Genomic DNA, 12,118 nt, shown 5'->3' on the forward strand with positions numbered 1-12,118 from the left:
CCTCCACTTACTCGCCAACATATACCCTAATTTGCCTCCTTCCAGAACTTAATGCAATTGGAGAATACCCTACTTATTTTTAGTTCACTTGAGTATTTTCTGCCCCTCCCCACCCCTCTGAAAGTGACCTCCTTGAAACTCAGGGATCTTGGCCATCTATTTGCCACTGTACCCCCAACACCTGCACATTGTTGGGCATGTAATAGATATTCAATCCATATTTGGTGATTCAATTGCATTATAACCAAGGAATGATTTCCAGTACTAAACCAAGGACCCACTGGGCCAACCAGACCCCTCTTCGATTTCAACCCTCACTTAAATGCTACCAGATTCATTGGGTCCCTTTGGGGCAGTGAGCTTAAGTCCCCTTCTTTCCTCCATGGTCAAGTTAATCTCTTAGCCCTGGTCTCAAGTAGCTCACATTTTCTCTCCTCCCTGACCTCTGAGACACAGCCACTGCAGTTCGGCCCTTGTCTATTCCACTGACATACCATAGTGAATACCATATGGATGTTTGACCCACTGAATTAAAACATTTGATCCATTAAATTAAAACATTTTGACCCAAGTATAACGATAGGTTAACCATCTTAGAACTTACACAACAGAAGGAGTGTATGGTAATCTGATTTGATTTGGTAAACACATTGAATTACAGTGAGCGTGTGCTGTAGAAAAAAGACCGGAAGGAAGCAAACCAAAATATTAACAATGTCATCTGTCTCTGGAATGTGGACTTGCAATTTATTTTCTCCTTATGTTTTTGGCTAATTTAGGAATTTCCTATAATAAGCATGTATTTCTTTTACCATAAGAAACAAGGGGTTTTGGTGGTCGGGTTTTTAAAGTATCATTCATGATATTGCAGTATCAGAGAGGCATATATAGGCCTGATCCATGGATCCAGGACCAGGCCCCTCTGATTACATGGTGATTCCCACAAAGCCTTTTTGCGGGGGGGGGATTTCTGTGCTTAGGAAAGCCATTAGATTTTGCCCAACCTAGTCCATTAAGCAAATAACACCAGCTTTCTTGCCAGGATGACAGCTACTATCTGTTCCATGGAATGTTATTTTTGTTAAGTTTTTCAAAGGTGTCCGTGACGCCCCAGAGTACAAAAATGTACTTGTACTGTAAGACACTCACCCATGCAAAATGCAAAAACCAGCCAAACGAGCAAAAAACACACTCCCACATCTTTCTCAGGGGCTTCATGGCTCCCTGAAGCCAAGGTCATGACATCCTGACCTACAAGATTTCTTAGTGGAATGCCTCTTGAAACCTAGACCACATTTCTTCATTTTCTCCTCACGGGCAGCTACCGTGACTGGCTTCCCAAATGTCCAAAACTTCCCTTGTCCTGAAGAATTTTCTAGATGCTGCCTCTTCCTAGCACATCTCCCCTGAACCAGTATGGTCAGTTCACAATTCAGTATCCTTAAAGGTGACACAAGGGGCTCTTAATTTTTTTGTGTGATCAAGGAATGCTTACAAATACTAGAACTTTTTGCAGATCAGTTAATAAAAAGACTCAGTCAAACACTAGATCCAACAATTCATTCATAATTACAGTGCCCAGGGTGGCAGCTAACAAGGTCTGGAAGGGGCTCCAAGCATCGGGGCTTGGCACACAAATCATTTCAGCTCTGAACCATTGTCCGCCCTGGCCTTGATCTCACACACTCACATGGTGAGGATATAACTGACGCTGCACAATGTACACGCTCTCTTGTAACCAAGGTGAATCGTACACACCCATCAAGATTTGGTGACCTACCCGGGAAGGGTTCATGGCATGAATGGCATGTTGACACACGTGGTTTGAGAACCACTACGAAACGTAAAGTATTTCTTACATCCAAAGCACTCTATACTACAGGACAATGACTTTTAGGACCCTCATTTAAAGCAAACAAACCTGGAGAAAAATCACTTAATAAAAGAGCGGATCTGGCTGCCCAAAGCTGACTAAAAAGACAGAGATTATTTGCTGGGGAAACATCATCCTTACCTCCTCCAGGGCCCACAGGGAGTCCATCACGGGCTTGACTTTTTTCTGGTTGTAGAGCCCAATGAGTTTGTCCACCACTCCTCGAATGAGGCCAGCACGGCCCTGTTTGAAGAGCAGGTTTAGAAGGGAAAACCCAGCAATGACTTTGTTCTCTTCGTATAGCTTGATGGGGTTCACCTTCTCAACCTGCCACCACTGGAAAGAGAGAAGGTGTGCGTTACAAGGAAGCAATGCCAGGCCATGTTTGTAGCATTGCAGGGAGACAAGGGGGCTGCACTTGGGTGGATTCCAGATGCCCAGGTGGTAGCTCTTGCTGGTGTGTTTCTGTCAGCACCTCTTTGGCTGAGCACTGCTACAGGTGCCCAGTGATGCTTCCCAGAAGAGCCCAGGATGTAGGTGGGACACAGCCCTTTACAAAAACAACTGCGAGACCACATGTGATCAGAATGTTAAGTCACACGGTTGGGACCATCAGATCTGGAGTTGGATCCTGACTCTACAATTTGCTCCCTGTTATTCTCTGTGCTTCATTTTTCTCAGCGACACACACTGGCAGGATGCTGCCTCCGAGGTTTCCTGGGAGAGTTTAGCGTAAAGCGCTTGGCTGACTGGATGGCGGTGGTGGTGATGGGGCTGGTGAAGGGAGTGGGAGGGGTGGGGGGACGTGGGGGGAGTGATGCCTCTGCCTGCACGAGCAGCTTTCCTTGGGGGAACAGCAGCAAGGCTGGAGAGGTGAGGCAGAATGCGTCAGATAAGGAAGAGGAAGGGAGCGTAATATAGCAAGAAGGAACAGCATATCGGAGCGATGAAGCCACAGTGTTGGAACTAAATTGATGGTTCTCAACTGGGGACGGTTTTACCCCCCAGGGACATTTGGTAAATGTTTGGAGATGTTTTTTGTTATAACTCAAGGGGGGAATCAGCTGGCATCTAGTGGGAAGAAGCCAGGGATGTTGCTAACTCTCCTACAATACATAGGACAGGTCCTCAAAACAGAATTATCCAGCCCTAGATGTCACTAGCGCTGAAGTCCTACGTGGGATACCCACACCTGGCACATATGGCTCCCTTATTTCCTGTCTTTCATCTCCCACTCCAGACATGAAAATAAGTAGGTAATCCATTAAAAACTACAGAAATGGTGATCCAGCTGCTTTGTTCTGATTTAATTGTGTTTCTTCTGGTGCTGGTTAGAATTTAGAAATTCAAAGGTCCAGCTTCTAGAGGGTGCTAAGAGATCAAAATGTTTAATATAGAAGGCAAAGAGAAGTGTGAGGGACACTTAGGAACATCTGTAATAGTTATGTTATCGGTGTGTTTCTTTTACATCCTGCCTCCTTCCAGGATTGAGGAAACTCTAAAAAGTAAAATATCTTGTTTTTTTTAAGTGGGGAAATCAGATTGTTGGAAAATAAGTGTAAGAAAGACAGGTTGTAAACAGGGACAAGGTTCATGCGCAACATTTTTTACCAAAATATGCTCCCCAAGGGCCTGGGGTCCAGCTCTAGGAGAGAGATGTATTTGGCCGTGGGCTGCTTGCCACAAAAGCAAAGGTAGAGAAATGATTAGTAACTTGATTCACGGTGTATGTGCAGCGCTTCCACAAAGCGTTTGTGAAATGAATGCTTGCCGAAGCTACAGTTGCTGCCCAGTTGTGTTTGTGTTCTAGAGCTGAATGCCTGGTTTTGAATCCCAGTTCTGTCACTCGCAAGCTGTGCAACTTTAAGCAGATCACTTAACCTCTCTGTGTTCAGTTTCCCTACTGTACCTCATGGGGTCGTCATGGGGAATAAATGTGTTGATACATACAAAGTACTTAGCTCAGTGTCTGGTGCGTAGTACGTGCTCTATAAATATGAAATATTTTTATCACCTTAAGTTGGAGAGATATCTTGGATCGAGCGAGTAAGAGCTCTGGATTTGGAGTCAGACTGCTCTCGAAATGTTGACTTCATTTGCTATTATCGTCATCGTTAGGATCTAAAAGCAAATGGCATGTGAACACAAGCTCCCCGTAAGAGTTTTAAGGGGGAACACCATTAAGATAGCTGAGGGAGAAATTCCTGTATGCTTCCAAATATGCCTTTAATTTCTAAGCCTTTCTCCAATGTATAGAAGAAAATGCCTTCTAGAACCTTCCAGAACAAAGTCATCACCCCACTCCTCAGCATGCCCTACCTTCAGTTTGCTTCTAACTGAACAACTGACACGAACCCGGCCTCTGAAAGGGAACAGTCTTTATTCCTGACCCCCAGCTATACAGCCTTCTGGTAATCAGCACCCTTGCTTTAAGCAGGAGAATGTTACTCTCCATCGTGGCTGTTTTCACGAGCGCCTTCCCTGAACGTGGGCACACGACAATTATTTCATTAACGCTGTGTGTTGTGATTGTGCACGTAGGGGAGAAAGGGAAAACACTTCTTACAATTGTATGTAATTTGGGACCAATTTGGTTCCCTACAGCAGGCCGTCAGCATCATGTTAATTGCAGCCACAGCAACAAAACAGCTGCGAGTGACACAAAGCCTGTCGTCAGGGGACGCGCTCCAGACAGCATCATCCTTCACTAGACTCCATTCTTGCTCCGCTGTTCATCCCGAAGTTGCGATAACCTTGACCTGAACTTTAAAGCTCAAGTGCAAACCGAGGCCCTTTAATTCTAGTCTCACAGGGCCGGGGGTACTAATCATTCCAGAATCAGGGAGTGTTTGGAGAGGAAGCCTTTGGCAGCCAGTGCTGGCACTTTGGGGGCATATGAATATCCCACAGTGCCACAAAGAGTCAATTCTAAACCCCTTTCCCTGGCTTTGTCTGACCACCCTATTCACCATGCTTCCACCCCATTCTTCTGTCTTCTACTTCAGCACCCTGCTTTCATCCCTTTCAGAGATTTTATGACTATTTACCATCATCTTATTAATATGTGTTACTTATTTCATCATCTCCTTCATTAGAACGCAAGAGTCCCGAGGGCCTCAAATGCATCTGTCTCATTTGCTGTGGTACCCTGGTGCCTGGCACAGCACCACAAGTAGTAGGTGCTCAGAAGATGCTTGCAAAGCGAGTGAATCCATCAGTGCCTCACTGGCTGCTAAGGAGGCTAAGAGGAGGGAGGACAAAGGCAAGCTCTGATGGGACATGGCGGCCCCTGTGGTGGGGACAGGCGTAAACATGGAAGTTCAAGCCCAGATTAGTTTAATTCTAGTAAGTGTGGCTCCAGGTGGGAATGTAGACCTGAGGAGGTTCGTGGTGGGGTGAGTGCCCAGGGATGCAGCTTCACAACTGCAGACACAATAACCACTGTGTTCAGAGCATGAGCACGTAAGCTAGTGGTTCACACACTTGCCTGTGTCAAAAAATCAGCCCAGGAGCTTGCGAAAAGTGTCGAGTTCTATTGTCTCTCCAAGCCAGTAGGATGGGGCTACAGAGAAATCTCAAGTAGCCCTAGAGACCCGGTCAGAAAGTGGCCAGACTGAAAGGCTGGTCTCTCTGTGGACCAAGTAGAGTGCACGAATGCTAAGTTTATTCTTGACCAGTGATTAAAAATACCAACACTTAAACAATCTCTGTTGAAATCAAAATACAGTTTTCTGGAGTTTCTCGGGCACTCTCATTTCTCTGCTTCATTTGGACAAAAGTGGCCCAAGTCACAGTCCTGTCCATGTGTGGTGAGCAGGTTGAGAACGCAGGCTTTCTTGCAAATGAATGATGCAGATGAAGGACAAACAAGATTTAGGCTATTCGGTCCATGTGCTTAGATGGAAGAGCTCACAACATGCCAAGCACCACACCACCAGCGTACTTGGGGCGTGCACGGATACTTACTGATTTTGCAAAGCTAAAGAAGCTCTTGGTCTCCCCCGTCACCATGTTGGATGAACCTGCAAGTGGAAGATTCCCAAGTCAAGCTAGCGAAAACCAGCATCTCTTGCTTTGCGTGGAAGAATGGCAGTTGTCTGGCCCAGAACTGTCAAGAACTTGAAAGGAAATTTAGGTCAGCCTTGGAAAAATAAGGGAATGGGAGGGGGTGGTTGGTGTCGAGTTGACTTAATTTTAACTAAGTATCACTGGATCAGAGAGGAAGTAACATTTCTCAAGGTGACTATTTCATAACGTTGGACAATAGGTCACGTGGCAAAAATGTGATTTAAGCCACCATTCTAATAAAATGATGAGTTGCCGAAATGTCTTGTTGGTGCCATTCTCTGAGACCGAGAAATGAACTCCTTTGTGAGATTACTTCATGGCATGAATTGGATTCCTCGGCAGGTGAGGGGCTTGGGGAGCTGACCTTGGCTGGGCATTTAAGTAGTGGAGAGAGGCGGGGCTGAATTAGAATTTAGATGGATGGAAAGATGGGGTCCAGAGGAGCAGATGAGGGTGAAAATAGGTTCACAAGCCAAGGAAATGGTGTGACCCACGCGTAAGCTCCAAAGAGGTCTGGGCAGAAAGGTGAAAACCACTTGAGACCAATGGTGTGGGAAACGGAGCCTTGCTGATGGGAACAAGCAATATTCAGAGTTAAGACAGGAAGTCGAGTTAGGAAAGATTCCCTAACATGCTCTTACAGAAAGGAAAAACCCCTTTCTGCGGTTCTGGGTTGGGTGAGGGTTAAGAGATACTATACCCTGGTGGTGCCTTTTCAGCGACTTTTCTGCCTTCCCCCCACAGATTTGGGAGTAAGTTCCTCTCAGAGAACCGTTAAATGAAAAAACAATGTATGTCTTAAACTTAGTTCTTTGGCCTTGGTAAACTAGTAGCCAGTTAGTCACTGCTTCTCCTTTTATGGGGTGACTTTTACAGGGTGCAAGCTTCACAGCACTAGGTTTTGATTACTTAGTAGTCAAGTAATTGATGTAATAAGATACTCGTGATATGATCAAGTTGTGTACACCAAAATGACGTCATGGAACTGGGGCAAAAATAGAACCAGTAAATGAATAAGGATGGGTAAAATGCTCATCTGTATTTGACTCACGTGTTAGTCATAGCCAATATCCCTACACTGACATTTATAGCTTCTCTTATCAATAGTAATAATTTAAAAACTGCATCCACCGCTAAAGACTTTCAAATACATGGCCGCTACTCATAATGCCAGAACACTCCAGCAATGAAAGTTTCTTCCTTCTCTGTCACAGTGATCTGATGATGACAAAATGATGCTTGACTACTTATACCTCTCAGATATCTCTTTTATAAGATTCTCAGCTAATAGTAGGGGAATGAGTATTTTTTTCTGAGTTATGCAGAACTAAGGCTCAGTTTTCTACTCTGCTTCCGTGGGACAGAGTGCCAAAAATCTCAAGCATTGGAGAGCTCCAAGATCATTTGGCTTTGGGATGCGACATCTGGCTTCAGATACGCTTTTTTCTTTGCAGAGACTAATGTTTAAATTGTTTTACCTGCCTATGACAAAGAGAAGAAGAGGGGGGAGAGGAGTCTCTGGGGTCTCATTCTGCTAGAGAAAACCCGCTGCCAGATGTCTCTCATGAATCCTCCCAAACCCAAGAGCATATAAGTGAATTAGAGGCCGACATGGGCTCTATCCATCCAGGGCTTCTGTCTTGATTGGGACATACAGGAGTAGTTTAGAGGAAGGAGATTCTGCACCTTGCAACTTCATCTCCAATAGTGAAGATCCTCCCTTTTAAAACCACCACATCCTAGCCACTCTTCTCCATCCTCTTACGGGAGTTTTATTGCTTCATTTTTGTAACTTCCTTTGAAGCTATTAGTATTTTCCACATGTGCCACCTTCTGTGGGTCGAGTCCCATCTTGTCACTACCTTGGCTTGGCCTTGCTTTATTTCTTTTAGAATGAGAAATGCTCATGGGATAATAGGGCAGTAGGCACCTTTATAATTGAGAACAGTAGCAATACTATAGAAAATATTAAAATATTAACACCATCCCCATCTCGTTACGCCAGCATATCAACACATCTCATTTTTCAGAGCCCCTTGTAAGCACACGTGCGTTGCGGTGCTGCCTGTCGCCGACCATGTCCCCTGCTTCTGTTTAGCGCTCACCATATAAAATGTAGGTTCCCAGTGGTTTGAGAAGGCTGAGACCTTTTCCAGTGTTGTCCCCACAGAGGCAATCCAAAACAATGTCCACTCCTTCAGCAGAGATTCTAAATGGTGAGAAGACAAAGTAAAATAGTGTAACCTGTCAGGGACCAAACTGTCAACCCCTTTTCCTTCCTCTGTCATACTGTTTACTGCCAGAATCAGGAACAGAGAGAGCTCTGGGAGTAGAAATAAATAGGGCAGAAGCCCGGGAGGTGGATGTATCCTCCTGAGTCCAACTGTGAGAATTTCACAAAGCCGCAGACAGCTAAGAACCTGGCTGGTGGTGCCAGCAGAGAACATCACAGTCAGTCTGACCGCCTTGCTCAACTTCTCTGAGCCTCAGCTTTCTCCTTTGTAAAGTGGAGCTAGCGGGACTTCCCTGGTGGTCCAGTAGGTAAGGCTCCGCACTCCCGATGCAGGGGGCCCGGGTTCGATCCCTGGTAAGGGAACTAGATCCCACATGCCTGTGACAACTAAGAAGTCCTCATGCAGCAACTAAGAAGTCTGCATGCCACAACTAAGGATCCCGCATGCTGCAACGAAGATCCAGCATGTGCTGCAACTAAGACCTGGAGCAACCAAAAAATAATAAAAATAAATAAATTAAATAAATATTTTCTAAAAGTTAAAAAAAATAAAATAAAGTGGAGCTAGCATGTTTCTTTGTGCTAAGAATGAAGTGAGGTGGCAGATGTGGTGCTTGGCCCATTGCCAGCCACATAATAGTTGCTCTGTAAGTCAATCAACAACTCATATTTGTGGAAATTGAGGTGTGTGCCAGGCTCTGTCCACGGTGCTGAATAGTGAAAACCAGCCAGCTCCCTGTCTTCATGGGGCTTCCGGTCTACCAAGGATTGGCTTTCTTCCCTCTCCACCTCCCTTCTCAGTGAAGCTATAAAGGCACGTTAATTTAACTTGCAAACTTCTATTGTCCAATCTCCAGGTTCAACCTATAAACATGCTCCTAGAGGAAAAGGGTTAAATAAATCCTACAGTGATGGAGGGCTACACAGGGAATCCACATTTGTACTCTATTAGGAAGAAGATCCCTTCTTCCATTCATTTATTTATACATTTATTAATTCACTCGCTCATGCACTTAACAAACATCTACTGGGCTTCTTGGGTTAAAAGAGATTATGCAGGAGGGGCAGTAGAACCTGAAGGCTCTGGGGGTTGTAGGGAATATATTCCTGCCTACAGAGTTCCCAGCTCTGGCTGGGCCGTGCTCTGCTCAGACAAGAATGGCCCTTCCTCAGACTTGTGCCTTTGCAGGGTTACCTTGTCTTAGCACATTGCTCACCCGTATACCCTGCATCGGCAGGCGGACTCTCAACCACTGCGCCACCAGGGAAGCCCCTTAGCAGCATCTTTTAATGGAATAATCATGAATATCACAAGCAGAGCAGGTAGCCCATCAGAGGCACAGAGGACATCCTCATTTCTTAGCTCACCCCCGCTCCCCAATTTCTGGGAGTGTCTGCCTTGCCTGCATTTGTGTAGTCTTAATTACATAAAAGCAGAGAGGGTAAGGGCAGAGGGTTAAAGGCAACAGCTCCTATTCTGCTTTCTCCCTCTGTCATAAATCTCTGCAGACTTAAACAGCAAACAGAAATAGCCGCAGCTCAGAGATTCTCTGGGCCAAATTCAGCATCAAGATATTTTGGGATTGCTGATCCGAGACTTTCCTGTCTGTCCTTCCTTGGTCCCCAACCCCTCGCTCCTTTATTGAGAATACTGCCTCTTTGCTTCCCGTCCACTCGGATCAGTGGAGAATTTCTCTTGAGTGGTGGTAGTTGCAATAGAGCCATTACTGGGTAAGCAGCCCTTCAACTTTGTCGAGAAATTAATTCCCCTTTACTGTAACTTTCATTTCCAGTTGGGTCCTTGGCACTCCACACAATTCTTCTCGTTCAGACTTCCCTTTCTCTGAGAACTCATCTCTGCCTTAGCTTTAACCATCACCTCCAAGCTCATGACAGAGGGATGAGGTGATGTCAGAGTGCCCAGCACTGTGCCTGGCGCACAGTAGGCTGCTTAGTAAAAGTTTACTATTGACGGTTCCCACGTGCACGTAGTACCACTTCTAGGAATCCTTTCTTGATCGCTTTCTCTCTGTTCTCTCCTGGTGGCTAGACTCTTGTTAATTTCCACTAGGTCTCAGTTTCTTTATATAAGATAAGGAATTTTCATCTTTCAGGATGCACCTACAGTGATCTCACTGAAATGCTCAGCAGAGTGGGAGGAGACAGACAAAGCCTGGTACCCCCCTCGCCTTGCCTGGGACTCGCTCCCTACCTCTCTGTACCGACTAAAAGAGTTCCCACTCTTCAAGCACCTCCTTGGGGCTGTCCACCTTGGCGTGCTCTCTGGTCTTTCTTCCCTCTTTATTTTTATTTTATTTTTATTTTTTTTTTTTTTGCGGTACATGGGCCTCTCACTGTTGTGGCCTCTCCCATTGCGGAGCACAGGCTCCGGACGCGCAGGCTCAGCGGCCATGGCTCACGGGCCCAGCCGCTCCGCGGCATGTGGGATCCTCCCAGACCGTGGCACGAACCCGTGTCCCCTGCATCGGCAGGCGGACTCTCAGCCACTGCGCCACCAGGGAAGCACCCCTCTTTATTTTTAAAGCCCTTACAGTCAGATGCACACAATTCAAGGCTTCTAACTCTTCCACTTGGTTTCAAACATCCTCTTCTCTCTCCTCCGGAACAGAGAAGGGGGAAGTGACATAAAGGTTATGTCTGTATTATGTATTTTTTTTCCCCTATTCCCTTTATAATGCCTGGCTCTAGGATGCAAACATATTCAAAAGAAGCTACTGAGTGACTGGTTGATAAAAGAATTTTCATCCCAAGAAATTTTATGTTATTATTTTTTCTAGTTGATTACACACAACACAGTGTGTTGTGTTACACAGTGTGTTACACAGTGTAACAAACAATATCCATGATCAGAAAAGGAAGACAAATCACTCAGCATTCCACTCCTATTGCATCTCAGTGGGTGGATTTTTCTTCCCCCTTCATTTTATGCCCTCACGCGCCAAGAATTTATACAAAGCTGTGATCACAGTGTAGCTGGAATTTGGCATTCTGCTTTTTTTCCACTCAATATGCTACCACAGGTATTTTTTTCATTTTCTGACAGAGTCTCCATAATTACCATTTTTTAAGGGGCTGCATAATACTCAAGTGTGTGGGTGTAGTGTAATCTACCGAACCGTTTCCCTTCTGTTGATAGTGGGGGCTGGTTCTGAATTTTCGCTTTTACAGACAATGCTGTAATTCACCCTGTCGTCATGTCCTGAGCACCTAACAATGAAGCAGGAGCAGTGCTTGGGTCTGCAGCAAGCAGGGTGGACCCGTGACTTTTATTTTCTTTCGGATTATATCCTGAGCGTAGGATTCGTGGGACAGAGAGTACAAACGTATTTGCAGCTTCCCAGTCATTTTTAGGCTAATCCCAGAATCTCTACTTAAAAATGTAAGGAAGGAACTGTTGGAGGTCACGTGTGCAGGAAGGTGGTGGGCAGGTGGGTCTCAGATGCTTCTGCTCTTCCGACATCAGAAGAAGTCACTGAATCTGGAGCTAAAGGCAGCAGGTCAAGGACACTGAGGGGATGGGGGATGGTGGAGCTACCTGGGACGTGGGGACAGCAGAGGCTCCCTGCTTATGGCCTCTGTCCCTTCTTCAGAAGAGCCGCCACCTCCCGACCCTCCTCTCCACTACCGCACACATCCTCTGACCACAGCCTCCAGCTGCACTAGTCTCCTTTCACATTCTTGAATGGACCAAGTCTTTCCTGACCCTGGGCCTTAGCACATGCCATTCTCCTTGGTCAGAAATGCTCTTCCTTTGGCCAAATTCTCAGCCCTCAGTTCTCAGCCCAAATCTCACTTGCTGATGGACGACATGTCTGATTTCCCCACTTGCCTATGTTTATTTCACTAGCACCTTGCATTTCTCCACCAAAGCACATATCAGAAGTAGCAATCAATGAATTTTTAAAATATCTCTTGTCCCTTCT

General features: G+C 45.6%; 1 protein-coding gene and 1 long non-coding RNA gene across 2 annotated transcripts in view; one reads left to right on the forward strand and one right to left on the reverse strand.

Annotated features, from left to right (window-relative positions):
• Positions 1–12,118, forward strand: part of LOC125962758 (uncharacterized) — a 238,612-nt gene that overhangs the window by 171,843 nt on the left and 54,651 nt on the right. The window lies entirely within an intron of this gene.
• VAT1L (vesicle amine transport 1 like) overlaps positions 1–12,118 on the reverse strand; it is a 146,330-nt gene that overhangs the window by 70,243 nt on the left and 63,969 nt on the right. The window contains exons 5-7 of the mRNA XM_004280123.2: positions 8,047–8,150; positions 5,840–5,895; positions 2,015–2,209 (exon numbers count right to left, since the gene is read on the reverse strand). Coding sequence (XP_004280171.1) covers positions 2,015–2,209; positions 5,840–5,895; positions 8,047–8,150 — 355 coding nt within the window. The remainder of the gene's footprint in view (positions 1–2,014; positions 2,210–5,839; positions 5,896–8,046; positions 8,151–12,118) is intronic.

Source organism: Orcinus orca, chromosome 20 (genome assembly GCF_937001465.1).
Source record: "Orcinus orca chromosome 20, mOrcOrc1.1, whole genome shotgun sequence".
Classification (NCBI taxonomy): Eukaryota; Metazoa; Chordata; class Mammalia; order Artiodactyla; family Delphinidae; genus Orcinus; species Orcinus orca.